This window comes from Schistocerca americana, chromosome 4 (assembly GCF_021461395.2).
Source record: "Schistocerca americana isolate TAMUIC-IGC-003095 chromosome 4, iqSchAmer2.1, whole genome shotgun sequence".
Classification (NCBI taxonomy): Eukaryota; Metazoa; Arthropoda; class Insecta; order Orthoptera; family Acrididae; genus Schistocerca; species Schistocerca americana.
In genome coordinates, this window is record NC_060122.1 from 207535511 (window position 1) to 207560827 (window position 25317).

At 43.5% G+C, this 25317-nt stretch overlaps 1 protein-coding gene across 1 annotated transcript in view; it reads right to left on the bottom strand.

Annotated features, from left to right (window-relative positions):
- The window catches only part of LOC124613042 (glutamate receptor 1-like), a 1340173-nt gene that overhangs the window by 57721 nt on the left and 1257135 nt on the right, over positions 1 to 25317 (bottom strand). Inside the window, exon 15 of the mRNA XM_047141610.1 lies at positions 16722 to 16966. Within this exon, the coding sequence (XP_046997566.1) occupies positions 16722 to 16966 (245 nt within the window). The remainder of the gene's footprint in view (positions 1 to 16721; positions 16967 to 25317) is intronic.

A 25317-nucleotide genomic window follows, 5' to 3' on the forward strand; every position in this document is an offset into this window, starting at 1 on the left:
AATTGGTTCAAATGGCTCTGAGCACTATGGGACTTAACAGCTGTGGTCATCAGTCCCCTGGAACTTAGAACTACTTAAACCTAACTAACCTAAGGACATCACACACATCCATGCCCGAGGAAGGATTCGAACCTGCGACCGTAGCAGTCGCGCGGTTCCGGACTGCGCGCCTAGAACCGCGAGACCACCGCGGCCGGCACGAATCAATTAGGGCATTACTAAACCAAAACGGAAAACCATCAGAAGCCATAACCAAAATTATCTAAAAGTTTTAAAAAATGACATCATTGAATTATAACAGCTTTGATTCCTACTAGTGAGCTGAACGCTCAGCAATTTTTCGCCAACAGAACACATATGTTTAACGATTTCCAACTCTTCCTATAAATCACGCTGTTTGCATTTACGGGCGTAATTTAAAATGCAAAGATTGTCGAGCGTGGGTGCCTGGTGCCTTGTAGTCTTAAGGTCTTCAGCAAATGAAAAGTGCTGCTTTATTGGCATTTTTTGGTTAACAAATGCTCTCTAAGCATGTGCTAAAAATCTTTCCACTTTGACCTATATCAAATTTGTGGCAGACATTTCATTCTAATTTGTAAACCCTAAAGGAAGCATACCAATCTTCAGTCGATAGCTCATTACGCACTTAAGAGTTCTGAACTTTATTGTGCGGTAGAAAAGCTACACGGACGTCGAGAGTTTTGAATAACTTAGCTAACTCATACGTTAGTTCCCCACAAACGGAAGCCTTATATATCTGTGTGGTGGTATCAAAAAATTGTGTACAAACTTCATTCCAGTGTTTGCCTGTGTGTCCTCTTGACGCTCCTGGCGTGAAGTTGCGACGGCATTTCTGTGTATTCTGTTTAAACGTGTATGCTTCTTTGCACCATTATGGCCCGCTGGTATTAATTTATTAGGTGCGTTTCCTTCAGTTTGATTATTTATTTAACATTGTATCCCGCGCGTTACACGGAAGTATATCTGTGGTGTTTCACTCTGCGGATTTACGTGATTTCACGCTTGCTTCAATCTGGCACAGAGCCGTTTCATGGTGTCTGAAAGAATGTAAGAGAAAAATTTTAATGTAAGCAACAATTATTTATTTAAATTTAGAATAGAGCTTGCTAGCACTATACACCAACGTTTTTATATTTTGCCATATCTACAGATGAAATGCAGATGCCCCACGAAGGCGAAAGGCATAGTTAATAAAAGAGTAAATTGCAACCAAGACTGTTTTTAATCGAAATAGAATACCTCAACCTTCTGCTCAATCAAAATGGCTACACTGCGAAAGAAATCCGTCTTTGAAGTTTATAACATCGCTGGAATGAACAGGTGACAAATTAAGAGCCCGCATCTCGTGGTCGTGCGGTAGCGTTCTCGCTTCCCACGCCCGGGTTCCCGGGTTCGATTCCCGGCGGGGTCAGGGATTTTCTCTGCCTCGTGATGGCTGGGTGTTGTGTGATGTCCTTAGGTCAGTTAGGTTTAAGTAGTTCTAAGTTCTAGGGGACTGATGACCATAGATGTTAAGTCCCATAGTGCTCAGAGCCATTTGAACCATTTTTGACAAATTAAGATCGGTTCCTTTCCCACCACACATTGGTAGCGTTACTTCAACGATAGAATGGATTTTGGATCATTAGAAGCCAGATAAGATCTGTTGTCCTTCGCCTTTTCTCAGATGATCTGCAAAATGGTTCAAATGGCTCTGAGCACTATGGGGCTTAACATCTGGGATCATCAGTCCCCTAGAACTAAGAACTACTTAAACCTAACTAAACTAAGGACATCACACACATCCATGCCCGAGGCAGGATTCGAACCTGCGACCGTAGCTGTCGAGCGGTTCCAGACTGAAGCGCTTAGAACCGCTCGACCACACCGGCCGGCTGATGATCTGCAACTAAGGAAGACCGGTGTTTACAGAATCCTTTTCCACTGTTGAAAAACGTTCGTTGGTCAGACGATATGCATCGTTCGGGACACACCTGTTGAGCGTCATCGCCGTATACTATTACCGGAGAGCTGTTTAACCGAGGGACACAGATAATATTTTAATTGCAGACGAGGGCTTTCCATTAGAAATGAAATCTACATCTACTTACTATGAAAAAAAAGTAGTAGTCTTTGACGCGGCCCGCGGAGGCACATACTGCGTAGCGACTTATCGTTTCTGCCTTCGTTTACGACTGCGGCGCTGTATGTTCACTTTCGCGTCACGTCGCAGCAAGGACAACTTCCCGCCCTGGTGCTGCTGTTTTATCCTTGGGATACAAGGGTTACACGGATACACTACATACATAAAAACTTATACACAATCATTCAAATTAAAATAGTTGCAATCCACTACATACATAAACACTTATACACAATTATTCAAATTAAACTAGTTGCAATCCAGGTCTTGATTGTAGGTTAATGTCGGAACTGATAGTCTCTACCAAAAATTTCCGGATGGCAACCTCGCCTGCTCCATTACAGTTACTAGCAACTCATCTGGTTGCCCGCCTGGCTAGCAGCTCGGTCTAACGCGCTGCTTCCCAAGCGGGAAGGAGCGCCTGGTCCCCGGCGCGAATCCGCCAGGCGGATTAAGATCTAGGTCCGGTGTGCCGGCCAGCGTGTGGACGGTTTTTAAAGCGGTTTTCCATCTGCCTCGTCGAATGCGGGCTGGTTCCCCTACTTCCGCCTCAGTTACACTATGTCAGCGATTGCTGCTCAAAAACTGTCTCCACGTATGCGTGCACCGTTATTACTCTACCACGCAATCACGGGGCTATATTCTTCCGGTATGAGACGTTCCCGTGGGGGAACGAAGCCTCTCCGTCGTTTGTAGGTCCCCAGTTCAATACAGAATACAACTCGTCTCGTAATTGGCTGAGAAGAGTTGAGCGTCTGAGACTGCAAAATATGAGTCCATACTTCCTATGACGACATTTTGATTTCTGACAATTGGCTGTGACCGAAACACGTCAATAAATATATTTGATCAGCAAGTGACCAATTATTCTAGCGACGTATTCAGCAGTGGCGTAAGTCTCGTCCCGTTTACGTCAACGTCGCGAGCCTCCTGCGCGACTTTATGTGGCACCTTAATGGCTCTGAGCACTATGGTACTTAACATCTGACGTCATCAGTCCCCTAGAACATAGAGCTACTTAAACCTAACTAACCTAAGGACATCACACACATCCATGCCCGTGGCAGGATTCGAACCTACGACCGTAGCGTGTGGCACCTTAAGTTGACGGCTAAAAAGAATAGCGACTTTATAATGAGCCGGACATGAAATTACGCTCTCTGCTTTTTGCAGTGGAAAGAAAAAGGAAAGAAAACGGTAGGAAGCATTTCTTGCGGAATTTAGCGTAAAACAGTGTTATCAACTGAGGATGACGGCCAGATGGACTGCTGAAATTATCGGTCAAGATGACTCGACGATCTGGCTGTAGAGCCGAGAAGAACAGAACGCCGTAATACACCGGAAAGGTTATGTAGTCGTGACATGATCACATTATTTTTGTCAAAGTAATAAGTGAAGAGCATTACCAGCTGCTTTCGGTGAGTGCACTATGCTCACACGGTTACAGTGTTTGCCGCTGCTAACGGTCTAAGCGCAAGTTGTTATTCTAACACGCTCACTATAGGACACTAACTCGAGAGTTTTCTGTTATCGTCCACCTGGTTTATAAACTGTTCAAAAGAAGTAGGGGAACACGTGCAAAGGACTCTGATAAACTCACTTTTGAGCGCCCGCAGTCTCCAAACACAGACCGGAACACGTGTATCAGTGTGCGGTGTGTTAATCCACATTGATAGAGGCGGCACCTTTGATCTTACTGCGTCTATTGAGATCTTCGCTTTCAGGTGTAGGCAACAACTGAAATCATTCACCGTCTTTTGGCTGCGTTATGCATTACAGTGCCAGCTGATCCCTCAGAAGAAAGCGAGTACCGGTGTCCCAGCATTTTCTAGTGCGTTACGTAGATGGCAGTTGTCATTTATGGACGTTGTATTCAACCAACCACATGCAACGCAATATCTGCAGTGCGACGCAGTGGAGTGCAGGGCAGTCTGTTTCATCCGAAAAGGATGGACTATCGGTCGTGGTGCCGCAGGTGCCAGTGCCTCTTCATGTATTAAGTGTTACCCGTACGTTTTCGACACGCTGTGGGGAGACAGGTCAGTACATAGGGCGGGTAGCACAAGGTCGCCGACGCGTTACAACCCCACGTTAAGACCTATATCTGGCCATCTCAGCACTGTGATGTTGTACGGTTACCTGCAGAGCACTGAAAGACGATGTCAAAGAGTCAGTGATCCTCTGTCTCCGACCAGACTGTAATGAATAGGTTACGGGAGCAGATCGCACCAACCAGACGTACTGTCCAAGTACACCGCTTTACACAACATCCTGCAACTCGCCTTCAGTTCTGCCGTTCCCATGTCCGCTATAAACTTTGTCACTGGCGAAACGTGTTATTCACAGACGAGTCCACGTATCCTGTGACGTAAGGTCATGGTTGTGTTCATGTACAGAGACCGATAGTGAGTGGTACATGCCAAATCTTGATCACGAAGTTAACAGATTTTCAAACTTGCACGATATCATGGGTACACTTCAGTGTTGATCTTGTCGTTGTCACGGTCGCCTTACCGCCAGGCAGTACATTGAACAGATAATATTGGCAATGTGTTGGCTACTGGATCAGGCGGTGGCTCTGAGTTCCTTCTAACGCCAGTACCAATGTGGCGGGCGTCAGCAGCGATATGTTGTGAAGCTTTGGCATTGAAATAATGGAATGGCCGTCGGTGAGTCCCGAACTAAACCCTATCGTGCATTACGTGGGACATGTTTGACAGACGCTTTACTGGTCGTCACGTACCATCACAGACTCTCCAAGAACTCTGATGGGATGTCACTGTAGAATGGGAACGGATACCACAGGGTGAACTTTGTAGACTTACACGGAGAACGCCATGTAGGCGCCAGGCACGATAGACGCTCACGAGGACAAATACGTTTTTGAAGCTCTAAAAGTCGAATGGAAAGCACCCAGGATGAATGAATGAGTAATTGTTTCCATTTTGTTTTCAACCCCTGTCCAATATTTCAGTTCTTTTTACGTAAACGACTGAGGGCGTAATGAAGTTTTACTGTGTAATTAATCTGTGAAAGATAAGGGTATAATTTGGTAACATACCGAGTCATCATTTATTGCACGATGAAGTGTGGTAGACGCCTAATTCTTCTGAGCAGCGTAGTAAAAGTATAACAGCGCGCTATTTCCCTTTCTCCTACAAACGGTTTATGTTTCGATTTTGTGCTTCCCTTGTGGAATGAGACGCAGAACTCTGGTTTTAAGACGGCTGCTGATGTGTAAGCAGGCGAGACAGCGGCGGCAGCGGCGGCTCGTCACAGGCCGACATGAATATGTAGCAGCCACGGGCCGGGCTCACGCGCCATTACCGCGCCGCGCATTCCGGCCGCCGTATTCAAACGAGGAAAACTCGAGGGAAACGTAAGGAAAGCGGCGGAGGCGCGTGTCGCACGCAGGATCCTAATAGCGGCCGCTTTGATATGGAAATGGCCCGTCTTCGCAAGCACGCCTAGTAGCCTTAGCTGGCTAAACACCGCAGCGAACCACCGCCGGGCGAGGGCTGTTACCCGCCATGCGCCACGGCGGACGCTCTGCCCGAGTAGCACTCCGCGAACTCAGGCGCGTCCACTCGGTGCCACGTCAAAGGTCGAATATCTCCGGGAGTTCCATTCAGTCAGTATCAGTCTTTTCATTTGGTGTCACGGTGCAGTATCCACAAGTTCAATTCATCTGCCACATCCAAAACCAGATACGACGTGCCTTCAATAAATAATGCAAAACATTCTTCTTTCTGACAGCAGGTCCGTTTTATTCAGATTCCAATACATCACATTACTCATCACTCTTTTGCCTACAAGACCATATTTGTCATCATAAAATTCCTTCAATGTGACGGCCTTCTGCCAACTTACGGGAAGGTCTGTATGACCGCATGGTATCACTCTACTCGTCGGCGTCGGAGAAAGCGTCCTGCTGCATCGATCACCTTCCCATCGTCCATGTACATCTGCATTCTACATCTACATTTATACTTCGCAGTCGCGTATGGTTCGCGGGAAGAACGACTTCCGGAAAGCCTCTGTGCGCGCTCGAATCTTTCTGATTTTACATTCGTGATCTCCTCGGGAGGTATAAGTAGGGGGAAGCAATATATTCGATACCTCATCCAGAAACGCACCCTCTCGAAATCTAGACAGCAAGCTACACCGCGATGCAGAGCGCGCCGGCCGGAGTGGCCGTGCGGTAATAGGCGCTACAGTCTGGAACCGCGTGACCGCTACGGTCGCAGGTTCGAATACTGCCTCGGGCATGGATGTGTGTGATGTCCTTAGGTTAGTTAGGTTTAAGTAGTTCTAAGTTCTAGGGGACTGATGACCACAGTAGTTAAGTCCCATAGTGCTCAGAGCCATTTGAACCATTTTTTTTAATGCAGAGCGCCTGTCTTGCAGGGTCTGCCACTTGAGTTTGCTAAACATCTCCATAACGCTATCACGATCACCAGATAACCCTGTGACGAAACGCGCCGCTCTTCTTTGGATCTTCTCTATCTCCTCTGTCAACCCGACCTGCTTCCGGATCCCACACTGATGAGCAATACTCAAGTATAGTTCGAACGAGTGTTTTGTAAGCCACCTCATTTGTTGATGGACTACATTTTCTGAGGACTCTCCCAATGAATCTCAACCTGACACCCGCCTTACCAACAATTAATTTTATATGATAATTCCACTTCAAATCGTTCCACACGCATACTCTCAGATATTTTACAGAAGTAACTGCTACAAGTGTTTGTTCCGCTGTCATATAATCATACAATAAAGGACCCTTCCTTCTGTGTATTCGCAATACATTACATTTGTCTATGTTAAGGGTCAGTTGCCACTCCCTGCACCGAGTGCCTATCCGCTGCAGATCTTCATGCATTTCGCTGCAATTTTCTAATGCTGCAACTTCTCTGTATGCTACAGCATCATCCGCGAAAAGCCGCATGGAACTTCCGACACTATCTACTAGGTCATTTATATATATTGTGAAAAGCAATGGTCCCATGACTGTTTCACGCGGTGTGCATCCTTCATTGGGAATGGCCGATAGGTTCTAGGCGCTTCAGTCCGGAATCGCGCTGCTGCTACGGTCGCAGTTTCTAATTCTGCCTCGGGCGATGGATGTGTGTGATGTCTTTAGGTTAGTTACGTTTTAGTAGTTCTAAGTTTAGGGGACTGATGACGTAAGATCTTAAGTTCCACAGTGCTCAGAGCCATTTCAACCATGTTTCATTGGCCCAGACAGATGGAAGCTGAAGTACGCGAGACCTGTGCTGTACAATGAATGAGGAAGACCAGACCAGTGAAGGTTTGTGAGCTTTTCTCGGCTGTGCATACTTGTATGGATTGCCGTTTTGTTTCCGGTTCGAAGTGGCGAACCCACGTTTCATCGCCTGTGAAGATGTTCGACACAAAATTGTCACGATCAGTCTCGAAGCGCGCAAGTTAATCCGCACACGTGACCTTTCGTTGCCTTTCATGGTCTTTTTGTTAGACGGCGTCGGAGCCAGAGGGCGCACACCTTTGAGTACCCCAACTGTGGACGAGTGTGTTAGCAGTACAGAGAGAGACGTCGAGTTGTGTAGCGAGGTGTTACATTGTGATTTGTCGATCACCTCGAATGAGAGTGTCCGCACGTACCAACATCGCCGGAGTCACAGCCGTCACGCCGAAGGTCGGACAAGTTCGCGGGACCTTGTTGCGATGATGACAGAAGCCTCGCCCAACTACTCACCGTGCTTTTGTTCAATGGCAGGTCTCCGTACACATCATGCAATCTAAGATGTTGTGGTTTTCCGCCAAAAGAACACACCTACGTTACAGTAGACGCCACCTATCGCAATATCACGAAACTGTGGTGCTGAAACAGTAATACTCCCGTAGTGATCTTTTCTGGTCTTCAATAAGTATGAAACTCGTTTTTGGAGTAAATTGCAATTACGGTTAAAACGAGTGGGAGTCGAAAAACATGAGAGTAGGAGCGTTACATAGTTCAACTACGGTGGGCTATTTCTTGTAGAATAGTTCAGAAAGTGAGACAAGAATGAGTTGCATCAGACTTCATAGATACGCAACAGTCACTATATGAAAAGTATAGAACTAACCGACACGACGCGTCTGCTATGACCCATGATACCAAAATGTTGGATAGAAACCGCTCATCGCCAGGACAGTATATGTAAATTACGTAATAGGAAGAACTGCAATTATTCTCAAGGCTTTACGGTCTGTGCTTTCGCCAAATTTTAATCACAATTTCTCCTTCAAATCCATCGCAGACTTCGGGGTACACTACAGGTCGTATGGCACCATAAATAAAATATTGTACTTAACATTCGTTGGTATCACCAATCCACAAAAAAAACCATCGTTTTATAATCAGAACAAGACGTGGGACTACGCTACACGTCTGTTACCACAACCTACTAGCAAAAAAAAAAAAAAATAATTTGAAAGATACTGTCAGTATTCTGTTTGAAGACGTGACGCCACTCACCACAGCACCATTACCTTTTGGGTCCAAAAACGACATCCACCATAGGTTGGTCACATCTCCTTCAGGAATTCTTTCAGATCAAGTAAATAATCCAAAGTGAAAGCGCAATAAATCTACAGATGGTCCTGAAATATTACAAACGTTTGAAAGGCTACAGTTACACAGCACTGGATAGTTCGTCATCTCATGGAGGCAGCGCACCAGATGGGTGCAACCTAAGAGTTTTTTTACGGAGCTTCCCTATGTAGCCATCCCTGTGTTGTGGACACAACACACTAAGAACTCCAGCTTCCGGCATTCTGCCTTGTGAAAGTCTGCCGCGCGCACAGTAGCTAAATTAGGCACTATGCCAACGTCGCAATCAACAGAGGCCCAAGTAAGTCAAAAGCATAAGGGTGGCATTTGTTAGAGAACGCCTCCAGCCTTCTCCTGGAGTAATTTGGAAAACCTTCTAAAACTTAAATCAGTACTGTCTTATGGTATGGAACTTTTTCCGCAATGGGAATGTTTCCTTCTGGTAACTGCTGATGTAAACAACGGATCTTGTGATATAAACGGCGCAGCAGGGTCCGGAAACAAGCTGGCACAGTTGCCACTTGCCATAGATGCTTTTACAATGAGTTTCATTGTGAGTGAGTCATCCAGCAACGTGGAGGACGGCTCAGAGACTGACGGTGACAGTATCTGCATGACACGTAGCTCCGCTTTCGGCGGCCGCGGTTGCAGGCGTCACGACAAATAAGTGGTATGGGATTGGCCGTTGGTCGGTTTTCAAACTCAACTGTTACGTCGCTTTGTGGAATTGGACGTTGCTCTGGAACTCTGATTGCGTATGTTGTTGTTTAAGACGACTGTGGCCTTTCTCGTAGATACTGATTTCACTCGCGTTGCTTGCCGTCGTACCGTTCTCTCTTTATTACGCTTTAGGGCGTACAGTTAGTTTCGATTTTAGTTCGCAAACGACACGTGGTTCACGACAGGCACCTGCCTAACTTGTGTCAGGCTACGACTGGAAAAGAGGTTCCGATATCACAGCGCCATCAATTCCAAAGACGTCAGCAACTGTTGTGGATGCACATTCTCGTGCCGGCCAGTGTGGCCGAGCGGTTCTAGGCGCTTCAGTCTGGAACCGCGCCACCGCTACGGTCGCAGGTTCGAATCCTGCCTTGGGCATGGATGTGTGTGATGTCCTTAGGTTAGTTAGGTTTAAGAAGTTCTAAGTTATAGGGGACTGATGACCTCAGATGTTAAGTCCCATAGTGCTCAGAGCCATTTGAACCACATTCTCGTCTGATTCATTCTGATCAAGCATAAAAAACACATCTCGAGTCGTATGACCATAATTTCCTCATGTCGGTGGATAACACTCTACAATGTTTGTCAGGCTGGAGATACAAGTTAAAACAAGTATTACTCACAGAATGCTTCTTTCCTCTCATACAGGCTGTCAGACAGACATTGGAGGCGTGCGTTCTCAAGTGGGAAATCCTGCCACAATGCTGACGTATAACGCGCCACATTTCAAAAGCCGTAAGTGGAGATAATTCGTAGAGAATCATGGAACAAAGCATATATTGATTTCGGCCTTTAACACTCAGGCTTATCCGGCAGAAAGAATTTTTAGAGAATTTAACAGGTTCGCACATGCGTACGCTCATGAACAACATACGAAGTGGACTCAGTACGTGTCAATGTTTTAAAGTATATACAATAATTTTCCTCACCAGTCTACCGAATTCACACCAGGGGAACTGATGACGAATAAGGAGAAGCTCGCTCAATGAGTGGATTAGACCACTCCCAAAGATTAAAAGGAAGATAACCTAGTACGGAAAACTGGCCAAAGCACTGAGGACTTTGGGGGAAATGCCAAAGTCAAGAGGGTAAGGCATGCGCGCTCGAGTAAGACTGTTCATGTGTACCAAGCAGGTGAACAGGTCTTAGTGAGGGCCCACCCTAGAGCCTCTAGTTGTAAAAATGTTAACAGGAAGTGGCAATTATTGTGTAACGGTCCATATGTAGTAATAAACATTCCACATGACGGATGTTATATCCTGGCACATCCTTGGACCACAAAAGTGAAAATACTTTATCCTCACAAGATACAACCATTTATAACGATGGAATAGATGTCAGTTGCGTCATGAAAATTACTGAGAAAATGATTCTCTCAAATTGTAAGTAGTAGCATTAGTTAGTTGTAAGATTTGTACTCACACTTATTTCAATCTTGTGCTCAATTTTGTATGTAGTTTGTAGCAAAGTTTCATTTTTTACGTAGGTTTAAGTTTTCTGCTGAATTTTCTACACAGTTTTCAATTTCAATGGTTCCTACCTAGATTAGAGTCATGTATTTATGTTCTCTACCTTAGTAGTAAGTTTATGTTTTTCGTTGTTTTCCTTCGTATTTGTGTTTAGTTGTAGGTTGTTGCCACGTTAAAAACGTTTTCGTGACAGATTTCAAAACATTAAGGCACTAATGACAAACGCTGCTGTCAGAGGAATTTTCAAATGATAATTTATTTTAATTGCTGTGTAAAGAATTATGTTGAGCCCTCAGTAAGGCGATAAGCGTGCCCCTGAGGCCATTAATTGTTCCTTTTACCCGTTATAGAATCAGAGTATTCTGGGAGGTGTGGTTTTACAATCGTCTACCGGTCAGAGAAGTTCGATTTGAACAGCCTATGCATTTCGATGCATTTTTTGGCTTCATTTCGTTGGTTGGCTGTTAGTGATTAGCTATGGATTTTAGATGCACACATCCGTGTCCTCTGATTAGGATGGGAACACATTGCATATACAGTCCAGAATGGCCATTGGTCTGTTTTGGCATGTGGGATTAGTTACCATCAGTTAAAGACTGATGTAACTAAAATGTAAGCAATTAACTGATTGTAACTTTATTTATACATATGCTTTTACTCAAGTAAAAGCATCATTTATCATTTTCACAAGGACGCAGACCCGTGACTGTGAAGTGATACCAAGAAATGTTTTGTAAAAGTGAACAGTGAAAGAACTTTGTGTGGGTTACACATAAGGTGCTAAAGTGAAACATAAATTTATGCGTTAGGTGGATTTCACAAGTATCAAAGTGACGGTAGTGTGGAATAATGAAACTGCGATCATCGAGTGAGACAGAAAATTTCCTCAGACGAAAACACAGCTATGATAAAACTACGGATTTACACTGAAGCAAGTAGTGTTGCCAACAGGAAAGAAGTATAGCAACGATTTATTTTCCTTGTGCATAGACACACCCCACAGTGCATGCGACGTTTATGGAGATAAATGTGTGCAAAATTTGAAAGGGATGTGTTACATTTGTGAGTACTAAACTGTGAGTGCTTGCAAGAAACCCGGAAATGTACGGAAACTGGACTGTGATACGACAACGATTCTCCGTAGCATGCACGACACACACCATGAAGTATAAATAAAATGCATGAATGAACAAATGACGAGCTTCTTTCCAGCAACAACAACTTAGCTGGTAAGATTTTTAATGCCCGATACGTTGCTTTTCTATTTTTGCGTGTTTGTGATTGCTACAAGCGAAACGTGGCCAGCCAGTGCGGACAGAAGAACACAGCGAGCTGCAACAGCTCATCCCAACGAGATGCGTCCCCACCACCGCCAACGCCACCGCAGCGGCTGCGGCCTTTCTCACCGCCTGACGTCAAAAGAGCACCGCTTCTGCACACCGCACATCATTGCCTATTCCAGACATCGCATCGCCAAAGGGACGACGTTTCAAAATTACGCACTCATTGCATTATATGAGTACAGTCGCAAATTAAACCGCAAGAAACATCTCAATTTCTTTAAAATTTTAAACACACAATCATGTAATCAATGTAAATATTGTTTTTGACATTCACATTTGGCCTGACCTTCCAGTACATCAACTTATTTTCAATATTTGAATATTTACTTGTTTTTTTTTTCATGTTAGCTGCGAACATTAACCGATTTTCTGATTTTATATATGTTGTGAACTGTCGATCTAACTTTGATAATTTTACTTAGCTGAGACGTGGTAAGGCTTACGAAAATCCAGTCTGGAGGCTCCAAGCGGAGTTTTCCAAGGTTTTCGGGCACCTGTAACCCGAATGGGGGAGCCATCATTGTAAATGTGTAAATGTCCTGGGCGCAGGAATACCAGATTGAAGAAATGTGACCGGCACTTAATGCCACCTTAAATTTGTATTTGTTCATGAACTTTAAAGGTTTTTAACGTAAATGAGACATAAATACAAAGCCGCATTAACTTTCAACATTACATGAAATGTAAAGACTCTTTCACTCACATATTAGACGAATTTTAACGGTTTTACTATGTCAATGATGTACAAACAGTGAAGTCACTCTCGGTGAACTATATAAGTGATGTTACGAACTGAAGCTCATAAACTGGCGCGCGAACGATTAAGTGACAAGTGACAAGCAGTACCGGACAGTAATAATGTACACTGCTTCCAGAGAACAATGTACTGTTTGCCTCCTGGAGCAGACACTTGGGCGATAAACTTTCGTGAAAGAGAACTTTATTTACCACGAAAAACTTCGTTACGAGTTATAAAGTGTCAGAAACTGATAATGACGAACTTTCTTTACAAAAGCATTACGAGAAATATTATTAAATGTGCCATGACCTACAAAGAGCCGTAGTATGGGAAACTAATATCTATAATCATTGTCATTCTTATACCAAACACTTTGAGGATTTTTTTGGTTCTCACTTCTTCTTCTTCTTCGATTTCTGACGTTGTATCTTGAGCGTGCTGGAGGCCAGACGCGTTTGCGATAAGTACAACTTGGTAATTTGAAGTAATAAATGGAATATTACCTAATTCTGTAATCTCTTATTGTAGTATTTGCTAACCCCACAAGCCTACGCTTTAAAAAGTGTCTGGGAATATTGTTGGGAATATTTTAAATAACGCGCGAGACACGCAGGTACTATTCACATTTCTGTCGGCCATCTTAAGACCGATAACGTTATTTCACTGTATTTCTGAAGTGATTATTAATATTCAACTCAGAATTGTTTTTAAAAAAATAATACTAATAATACTCCTTCAGTGTGGATAGGTTTTTTGCTTAATTTCAAGAAATTTTGCCCAAAAACATCGTGCTTTTATGTGCTGATAGAATCTGTGGCAAAGACGAAGTTTTATCAATACTTAAAGAAAACAAATATTTATCGGGAGAAGTTTCAAATATTACGAGACGGTACAGACAGTTGTTCATGCTAGGACATAATCCATGACAGCTGTATATTTTATTAAAGAATTATATTTGGTATTTAATAGAAAGATAGCTCTGAGAGCTTACTATCCGGAAAATGGTTCAAATGGCTCTGAGCACTATGTGACTTAACTTCTGAGGTCATCAGTCGCCTAGAACTTAGAACTAATTAAACCTAACTAACCTAAGGACATCACACACATCCATGCCCGAGGCAGGATTCGAACCTGCGACCGTAGCGGTCGCTCGGTTCCAGGCTGTAGCGCCTAGAACCGCACGGCCACTCCGACCGGCTACTATCCGGAACTTAAAGCTTTACCCACCGAAGACAGTTCAGTAACGCATGGTTGTAGTTTGTGCGTGTAGGTGAGATGTGTTTTCTGATAAAGCAGATGAGCAATTAATAGAATCTTACCGACAAAGGGAACTGCTATTACGTACGTGCATGCTGCTTCAATTTGAAGGAAGTTTCAGAGTTAAAGCTAATTACCTGCATTTTAATAAATTCAAGATCCTTGCAGATTGTTTTCATGTATACGGGATTTTGAAAGTTTCGTGTAACATATTACGCAAATAATATTAAACTACGGTCACTTCCTACGATTTACTGTAAACCAACAAGTTTTACAGATTCGTACTATACGTTCCACAGCCTGTGTTTGTCTCTGCAGTACATTAATACAATAATACGATTCATAGAGACGGACGTTCTACACGCCACGATACGGTACACACCACACCACGAATGGAACATCTTTAAAAGGGTTGGAATTTCCCTGCTGGACTTGTTACTCAAGTGACATCCAATGGCCACGTTCGAAGTTAATGAGCTCCCCTGACCTGCCCATTCTGCTGGTACTGGTTTTCTACTGACCGCACAGTAGTCACCGCCCCCTGCTAGTTTTTATGCTGATGGGTCCGTCTCTTGTGTCGTCTAGTCGTCAGTTCCGCATTGCACAGGAATGTCAGCGATCTTTTCATCATATAGTATACTACTTGAAACTACCTCCCATTTTATTTCAGATTAGATATTGCATTTACTTAACACTCATAATCAAAAGGACGATCAACATTCATGAGGTACAATTTGACTCGATGCTCTAGGACGGTTGTTTAAGTGCGTCCTTATAACGCTGTGGCAGTTAGTTTCTGATAAGAATTAATTTTATCAATTTTTGCTCTTAATTGAAAAAAAAATGAAAAGACATTCCGTCTACGGAGACGATGACTGACTTATCATAAAAAATAATTTTATACTGTTAATACGATCACTTTTTATGACGCAGTCATACCGGTTTCGGCCTACAGTTCCAGTCTTCAGATAATATGTGTGGTTGCTAGGTGGATGAATGATCATGGCAATGCACTGTGTTCATGCACTGACAAATCACGCCACGTGGAGTAGCTGTGTGGTCTATGGCGCCTTACCACAGTTCGCGTGGCTGCCCCCGTCGAAGGTTCGAGTCCTCCCTCGGGCTTGGGTGTGTGTGTTGTCCTTAGCGTACGTTAGTTTAAGCTAAATTAAGTAGTGCGTAAGCCTAGGGACCGATGACCTCAGCGTAACTGAATATGGCCATTGTAGACCGAAACCATTATTATTCTGTCATAAACAAGGGACAGTGTTGTAAGACGCATGCTTTGCCGGCGATGGGCGAGGCATGACAGAATCTCTGACCAGAGAGTAGTTTATCGTTAGTTGTTGCTTGTCGCTAGTCTGCGCTTGACTGCGCGAGTCGACAGTAGTAGTCGGTCGGCCTTACTAGCGAGTCGGTAGTAGTCTGGTGTAGTCTGCGAGTGGTCTGCGGGAGTCGGCATGCGTCGGCTGTGTGCTCTGCTCGCGACTCTGATCAGGACTCTGGAGGATGAGTATTGTTGTAGAAGGTAAAGAAGCAGCCTTTCGCATATTTAATAATGTATGTTAATTGTAATTTAATTTGTTCAAAAATGCCCCAATAATAATTTTTATAATATAAAGCAACTCTTTTAAAGTAAAGCATTCATTTCAATTTAAAGAATTTCCAATGCATTATCCTAGCATCCAAGAATCAAATAAAAATATACGCCAGCATTGCACGAAGCTGTGTCGAAAAATTCCTATTTAAGAGCAGATATAATTGCAGTTTTATTGAGGTAAGAAATTTTTGCCATTTTTATTCAGAATACAGGGCCGAAGGTCAGCGCTGCTTATAAATTTATCAGGTTACTAAACTTTTTTATTATTTTTGTGTTCAGGAATTTTTCTATTTCGAACTTGACATTAAACGAGAAAAGAATTTTGTGGGAATAGTAAGTGTGAATGCATTTATGCGTACAGACTATAAATGGGAGCCAATTTTGTTCAGAGGTTACAATATTAGAAAAATTCATTTAATTTTTTATTCTTTGGGAGGTTACACTTGGCACCATTTCCATTTAAATATTTCTGCTGGGAGGTTACAGTGTAAAATGGATAAAAAAACTTTACTGCACAACGATCTTAGTCTTGTTATCCGTCAGACTGTACAGCACCCAGAGCCCCAATCGTGACGTCAAACTGAAGTATCGCAGACACGAGGGGATATGTTGTCGCCATGCCAAAGAAACCCTGTTGAGTTAAATGCCACAAGAAGGTGCTGTCACTGGTGTCGTCACAAAGCAGTATTATTAATGATGAGCCCACAACTCCACTATCAATCGTTGTCACTATTTGTTCTATGCAACTCATACTTCATTTTTCTGATTCTCCAGAGACTATAAATAACCCACTTGGGCGTACCGGTGACATCAGCAAACATCGAAGCAGCAGCATGAACAGACCACTACAGCGAACACGGATGGTTCGGGACTTACCTGAGAGGCGATCCTAGCGGGGTAGCGACTCCGAAGCCCTTGGCGTCCAGGTTGCGGCCGACCTTCATTGTGTCGCACGGCTCCCTCTCGTTGATGTAGTCGTTCTTGGGAGACTCGATGAGCAGCGCGTACTTGCCCTTGGAGGTCCTCACTCGCCGGATACCTTCGTCGTATGTGCGCACGAACACGTTCTTCCGTGAGTTCATGAACTCCCACATCTTGCTGTACAGCGTGATCTGCGACCTCTGTAGAGAACAACAGTGCAATGTGTCCAATCACAGGTTTCAAACGTAGACACAGTTGAAGCCCAAGCATATATGGGTAAAAACTGCAGGAAACCATCCCTAAGTGCACAAGGAGCAAAGAGGATCTTACGGTCATGTGGCAGAAACGCGTTCCAAAGAAGGTACACCCTCTTGAAGGTTCAAGTAGAAAGTACTGAACACTGTAGGATAGGATCAGCAGCAGCAAAGTGGTCCGCCAGCATGGCGTAAGCCAGATGGACGTCTGAAACGTTCTCGACGAGAAATTCCACTACCCGTGTCATTTACAGTACATGGGGGTACTGTGCCTACGGCAGGGCTTCCCAAACTGGTGTTCCGTGGGAAGTGAGTATGTGTTCTGCGAAAAGCTATTAGTAACACGGTGGTTTTTTCGATATTCTTCTTGTTTTTTAGTATTACCATGGCTTCAGTATTACTATTTAAAATTAAAGTGATCACTGAATAAAACTAAGTTTTTCTCAATTTTTAAAATGTAGTTACTTTTATTAACGTTTCAAATAAACAACGCGTTCCATCAAAGTACCAGGATCCCGAAGTGTTCCGTAAGAGGAGAAGTTTGGGAATCTCTAAACCATGGACTTGCCTCTGCAGCGAGGGTTTTCTCACTGCTTCATCGTAGAAGCCACCACGGTGCTGGGATTTGTGTCATCCATTCTACTCGCAGACGAAGCTGCCTCTACAAGGGTCCTTATCTTCAACCTTCACGACACCTGCGGAGAATTCCCATAGCAAAGTGGCAGCAAACCATCAGCAGTGGTTCAGCCTTGACCTGGGCAGGGATTATCGGCCGAGTTGTCTGGCCCGGGTTCGATTCCCGGCGAGGTCAAGGATTTTCCCCTGCCTCGAGATAACTGGATGTTTGTGTTGTCCTCATCATTTCATCATCATTCATGAAAGTGGTAAAATTGGACTAAGCAACGGTTGGGAATTTATACGGACGCTGATAACCGCGCAGTTGAGTGCCCCACGTACCAAACATCATCATCATCTACGTTAACTGATTCCGACAAGGTCAGATCTGTTTGTTGCCAGGAGTTCTGAGACATTACCTTTATGACCTGGTACTCTAATTATCTGTTCGAAGTAATTTCCGGACAACAAATTCAGAATAAGTTCACTCGTAGCTTTGTCTCTGACACCAGTTTGATGGCATGACCCCGCCAATCTGTACCTTGCAAGTCGAAGTCTCCCCCTATTACAGCGGCCTTGTCAGGAAAATTACTAAAGATATTCTGCAAGTTCTCTCTGAAGCAGTCTACCACTACAGCTCCTGACCCATGCGGTTTATAAATGCGTGCAATTAGCATTTTTGGCTGACCATTGATACTTAACTTCATGTAAGTTAATTCACATTTGGAGTCCATGATAACCTCGGTAGAAATTATCGAATTCTTTACTGCAATAAATACGCTGACATCATTGGCGATTAACCTATCCTTATGATAAGTATTAAAAACTGAACTAAGGATTTCGTTGCAATACACTTCTAGGCTCAATCAACTTCTGGCTCCGAATACTGTCCGAGATTTATAACCTTCAAATAGCATCACTAATTCTGGAACCTTTCTTTGGATGCTCCTGCAGTTTACTAATATCACATTACTCTTTCTACAGCCATATACCTTGGTATAAGAAGGAGAGATGTAAGTCGACTTGGACGAATATCTGTCTCAACCAATGTTCCAAATATCCACTACCACCGCGACTTGTGTTTCATAATATAGTCACCTGTGGATTTACTGGAAACTTCGAAGACCAACAACATTCACACAGTTTTGATTTAGTACTTGATTCACTACATTGGGGAATGAAAACGTGCTCAGCTCTATCTAATGTAGGAAAGGAAGACTTTCATACCAGAGAAAGAGAAAGAAGGACAGTCTTTGTTCTTGAATATACATGGTGGGTCATGTAAGATGTTACACTACTTTTATGTCATGAACGGTTACACACATCGAAACGCGATTTTCGGAAAATGTTAGAGCGTCGAGGGACACGTATTTTCTTTAGTTAATTATTTTAGCACTGGTGTCAACGGAGATATTGAAGCAAGTACGTTTTTAAAAATGGAACCGTATACTTTTTATAACTGCATTCGGTAGCTCTTGAGAAGACAATTACAGTGATAAAGCGTTTGTTAATGTTGAAGTTGAAACCTGTCGTAAAAAAATTATGTCCTAGAATGTGATAGCACGGTGGCCGGAAACAGCATGCGTCTCGGACCAGGCTGCGTAGTTGTAAACCATAAGGTAGGCCTGCGCTACGAGAATAAAGCTTTATTTGTCCTTCAACGAATTTACGACCTAGACGAAGGTTCACTACGAACGTTGTACATGGAAATCCGACGTAGGCTAGAGGCTACCATACGACAAGTAGCTACGAACATTATTTCACATTTGTGTATCCTCCCAGGTTTACGTGAGCTGAAACAGAGAAATCCACTGTTCTTTCGTCAAAAATGAAGAGGGCTTATACGCTGCAAAAAGCAGCTGCTGTATTAAATATCTAAATGTTTGAAGGAAGTTATTTACCTATCATTTCCTGTACGTGGCTGTTTGCTTCTTAGTACTAAAATACATGCCGTCAGACAACTGTCTCTATCTACACTGCTCTAAATTATATCACATGGATACATTCGTTGAACTAAACATTTTATTAAAAATATTTTTGGTGACCACATGTACACCGCAAAATAAATATTCTTCTTAACGAAACGTCGTCGCGTAATAACAATGTTACCAGCAACGTGCAATACACGCTGTCGACTTATTTGACATTGCAATGCAATTTCTTACACATGTAAATGAAGTAAACAATTTACTAACAATGATTTGGTAATCACCCAAACCACATAACATAAATTTTGTCTTCCAAAAAAATAACTTTATCCTAAATTATATAACTTTATCCTATAATATATTATGTTCAAACTCTTGACAATGGACTGAAAGGCACATTTGCAATCACCGTTCGAAAGAACGATGAACAGATGTAGTTACAGTGGATGATATGGTAGAGCATACACTGGCGATTCGACAACGCATTGTAGTTGGGGTTTCGGCGTGAACAGCATCTTTGAGTGATCCCCAAATAAAGAAATTCAAATAGAATGACCTTGCAGGTCATTGTGACAACAGAATTTCGTCCTGTACAAAGTCCAGAAAAGTTCTAATTCATTGTTTGCGTTGCAACACGGGACAAGTGAGCTGGAAAACTGTCCTATTTCAGCCACATACACTATCGAATATCCAGTGGTGTCTCTTCTAGAAGAACCGGCAGAATGTTCGTCAGAAAGAGAGCGTAAGAACGTCCCTTTAGAACGCCTGAGATGAAGTAAGGTCCACACTGTAATTTCCCATGATGTCGCACCGTACGTTTACGCACAACGGCTGTTGATGTTGCCCCTGATGAAGCCAGTGTGGGGGCTTCGCCTGCCAGTAGTGCATGTTAGGCCAATTTACATTAGCGTGGTTACTAAACGTTGTTTCATTGGTTCGAATCCTCCCTCGGGCATGGGTGTGTGTGTTTCTCCTTAGGATAATTTAGATTAAGTAGTGTGTAAGCTTAGGGACTGATGACCTTAGCTGTTAAGTCCCATAAGATTTCACGCACATTTGAACATTTGATTTTTTGCTTCATGGGTAAAAAACACACGTTGGAAAAACATAGGGTCGTCTCTCACTTGCTGAAGGGCAAGCCGAGAAAATTCTGTACGAGTTCGAAATCACCGTTGACGAGTACTTGATTAGTGACAGATGATGGGGATCGAAATTCTGCAGATGCAGGATGCGAATGACACTCGTCTGGCTAATTCCACATTCTTTGGCAATACGTCTCGACCCACTGTGCGGATTCATTAGCGTCGTAGCCAGAACAGCTTCTTTGGGTTCTCTGTCGGTTGCACCCTTTTTTCTCGTCATCTTTTTCTCTTTTTGATATTCTAGCAGCCTTTCCGCACCAGCGTCTGAATAATTCGTGTAACTGCGTGGCGCGTCAGACATTGGCGATCCGGATAGACACCCTTTACCTTTGTACTATATTTACAGCATTTCTTTCACATTCACCATAAAAAAGTAGTATATCCAACTTCTTCTCATTAGTTTACATGTCTGCACGCAACGAATATCGAAGTAGAAATGGGCGGCCTGCAGTGCAGACAAGTAAACAGGCAAATGTATTGACATTCTGACATAGCGTAGCACGAGAGCTCAGGTTGGGCGTGTAAACACCGCTAATACCGATGCCGGGCACCCTGCTCTCAACTTCCAGGACTTTTCTCCAATTTTTTTCACAACAGGTTTCAACGTCAACATTAACAATCGCTATAGCACTGTAACTGTCTTCTCAAGAGCCATCTAATGCAGTTACAAAAATTACGCAGTTCCATTTAAAAACGTACTTGCTTCAATATCTCCGTTGATCCCAGCGCTAAAAACATTAAACAAACAAAAAATTACGTGTTCCCCATCGCTCTAAAATTAACCGAAAATGGCCTTCTATGTATGTAACCGTTCACAAAATAAAAGGGGTCTTACATCTTACATGACTGACCCTGTATACGTTACGTGATACAATATTAGTAGCTGCTCAAGGAAGTAAAATGAATGCTGACGAATATTTTTCTATGTAACTTGTAGTATAATCGATCTTGTGTGATTTATGGAGTTTTCTCACCATAATATTGTATCATTTGGAACGAGGCAATAACTCACAAGGGGTCGACTTTCTGACTGTTACCAAAATATTGAAAGAGCGGACGCTGAAAATAAAACGCATCATACTTTTGTCTCGGTTTGGCTATGCGGTTCGATATCCGTTCAATTACAGTAGAGTGCGATTCCCGAGTTTGGCTTGATTTTCTTTTCCCGTTGCCAGTCAGTTACATTTCATGAAGAGAAATGAAATAAGACAGGAGTTTGGGGTCCTGGTTAGTGGCAGAGTAAAGTGGAAAACCCACGCAGGAGCCAGACGTGTGTTTCTTTCGAGGGCGGCCAAGAATGGGTTGTATAAGGGGAGAATGAGACGGGGAGTCACTTTGAGTATGTCAGCCGACACAGCTGTGGCACTGTAAAATGTCAAACCCTAATTAAAGACTTTCTAAGTATATGGATCATATTGCTGGTACATTCAGTGTGTTATAACGGACAAGTCTTACTTATCCTTTTACACACAGCGCTCGACATGTATTTCGGACTATGCAAGAGGCGTCTGCGCCATTCAGCATGAAGCGTTGTTGATCTCTTATCCCGTTTACTTATTTATGAATATTTAATCAGTAATTATAGTTCTTTCCAAGTCTCAAAGGTTGTGAAATGTTCCTCCAGCGTACGTTATCTGGGTGTTACAAAAGTTGTAAGATACCTCTTGTAGCTTGTAACAAGAACGGTGCGAGAAAATCAACAGAGTAAATATGAAGCAACATTTCTCTTCTATGGATTGGGTCTGATAGACACTCAAGACGATAGTTTTCCAAGAGAGGGAGCCAATACAGCACTTGATGAAGGAATACTCAATTTTCGTGCAGCAACTACTAATATTGCTAAACACAGAGAAATGCTTTCGTATTAGAAATTTTGTATGCATGCACTGCTGGTTGCTAAAGCTGCAACACCATTATTGTGACATGCAACAAACGTCAAATTGGTTCTGAAATATATAACATACTTGATAAACAAATGACTGCCTTTTCAGCGTGACAGAACAAAGAGGGCAGGAGTAACGCTATCAAAGTTCTGCGTATAATGAATGATCACGCAGCGGATTTCTCATTCGGAAATTGAATTTGAATATTTGTCATTTGTGAGAAGCGACAGGCCCGTAGTCTATCGAGACTGCGATTCATTTCCGCTACTGTTCAGATCGCTTTGGACGGGATCCTACACTGTCATGCGAATACGTAACCAGTGGATTCAGAAGAGTGATACTCAACACTTTGTCGGGTCTCAACACCCAGTGCCACACATTGGTTCAAATGTCTCTGAGCACTATGGGACTTAACATCTGAGGTCATTAGTCCCCTAGAACTTAGAACTACTTAAACCGAACTAACCTAAGGACATCACACACATCCATGCCCCACGCAGGATTCGAACCTGCGACCGTAGCAGCAGCGCGGTTCCGGACTGAAGCGCCTAGAAGCGCTCGGAGTGTCACTAGTGCCCGAGAGGACAGCCATCTTATATAATTGCGTAGGCTTCCGCGGCCAGAGTCAGTCGACATAAAAGCTTTCTGGGTTTGGTACCACGTCATAATGTAAAAACTACTGCTGCTATAGAAAAACCAACGTTTCGGCCACGATTGCAGCGGCCTTCTTCTGGGTCTAATGACGCTGCAATCGTGGGCGAAACGTTGGCTTTTCTATAGCAGCAGTAGTTTTTACATTATGACGCGGTACCAAACCCAGAAAGCTTTTATGTCGACAGCCATCCTGTTCGCTCGGCCGTGCAGGGTCGTACAGTCACATCACTCTTCTTGAAACAGGAAGTTGGCTGTTCGCAGCAAGACAATTATCCACATGGACACTGTGACGTCTGGAGCATCATAGACTGTCACCGCGGTGACAACTGCAGCTTCCCTTCATGCGGTAACAGAGGGACAGAGGCAACAACAATGCTGGACTTAGTAGTGGCACCACGTTTTGTTTTCAGACTAATCCTGGTACAGAGTCACGATTGACATATCCATGTATAAAGCCAGCGAGAAGAATAAACTTTACCAGACTGCCCAGCGCCCAGTGTGATCCAGTCGGAACACAACACGATCACATCTGCTTCACATAGCCTGTAATTTTGCTAGCACCCGTTGTGTGTCTGACTTGCTGAAGTCGGTGACTACGCCCTATGACCTACATCAATACAGAGAGGCTCGACTGCTGTCCAACTCAGCACGTATTCCGGATCTGCAGCCTGCCAACAAACAGGCACGCCATCACTTGGCAGCCGCTACGATTGTTGTAGCCTCTAAAAAGCTGAAGTAGCATGGAATGAGGTATCCGTACCAGTCCTCCAAACTTAACTGAAATCAATGGCCAGCTAAGCTGGAGCTATTGTTACTTTTAAATATGGCAGCCCTGTGTGCTAAATTTCGCACACTGGATACTCCCAGATCCCCCAAGTTCTTTTGAGACGCATTCTTCCTGCTATACTGCATACGCACATAAGTGAAACTTTATTATTTGCTGTTCTTCCCAGCGTTACAGTTTTGATCTCGACGAATGTATACTGCAGACTGTCCGATGGAACGAGCATATTAGGGACGGAGTCGGTGCTTCCGTGTAGTTTATAGTTTTACGAGAGATAACTCCTTCCGTACTCATCAAAATTTCCGAGGAAATCAAATTTCTAAGTACAAATTATATACAGGGCAAACGTACATTTATTCAAACCCTAGGATGCCGTAGTTTCTGAAAACGTTGTGTCACGAAAGAAATGACTACTGTGATGTGTTTAGTTGTATTTACCCTTCGGCGATACTAGAACAGAGAGCACCCGCCAGGATAGCCGAGAGCGAAGGAGCGTCGTGGTCCCGTGGTTAGCGTGAGCAGCTGTGGAATGAGAGGTCCTTGGTTCAAGTCTCCCCTCAAGCGAAAAATTTATAATGTTGGCAATACTGGTCGAGGGCATTTGTTACAAGCGGAAAGAGCATGTTTCGAATTTTGTAGCAGAAAAAGAGGGATTGTTAAGTTTAGGTAGGTACTAGGTAGAGAACGTCTTGGAAATGGAGACAGACGTAGGACTGTACGAAGTAGAGCCTAATCGGAATGCTGAAGCTTATCGCAACTTGCAGCAAGAACCTGTTACAGGCATTGCAAAATATTTAGATATCATCGAAATTGCTGAAGATGGATCTACGTTACTTGGATGTTCAGAATTAACGGGGCGGTTTTGGTGTGGCTCGCTGTGGTATTTTGAGGATGCAGAACTTACGCCAGATGTGTATAAATGTCTAGCAGGCGTGGATCGTGAGACGGGTGTATGCGATGGGAAGTTCCTGCAAGATAAGTATAAAATTGTTGTTGGCGAAGACTCTGGTGTTATTCAAGTACTCGCCTTGATTGAGTCCGAGGATAAAGATTCATTTCATTTTACATGCCTCGGGTCTGCTTGCGAGCATGATGATAGTGTTAGCTCCCTTTCAACATTTAACGATAAGAAGAAGGTTGTTTCAGGAAGTTTTGATTGCAGTGTAAAGGTATGGGATATAGAGGCACTAGCTCCAGAACATACGTACAGACCTGCTCACGCACATCATGTGACGTCAGTGACAACTAGTCCTATGGACAGATGCCTTCTGGCATCAACTTCTCTTGATGG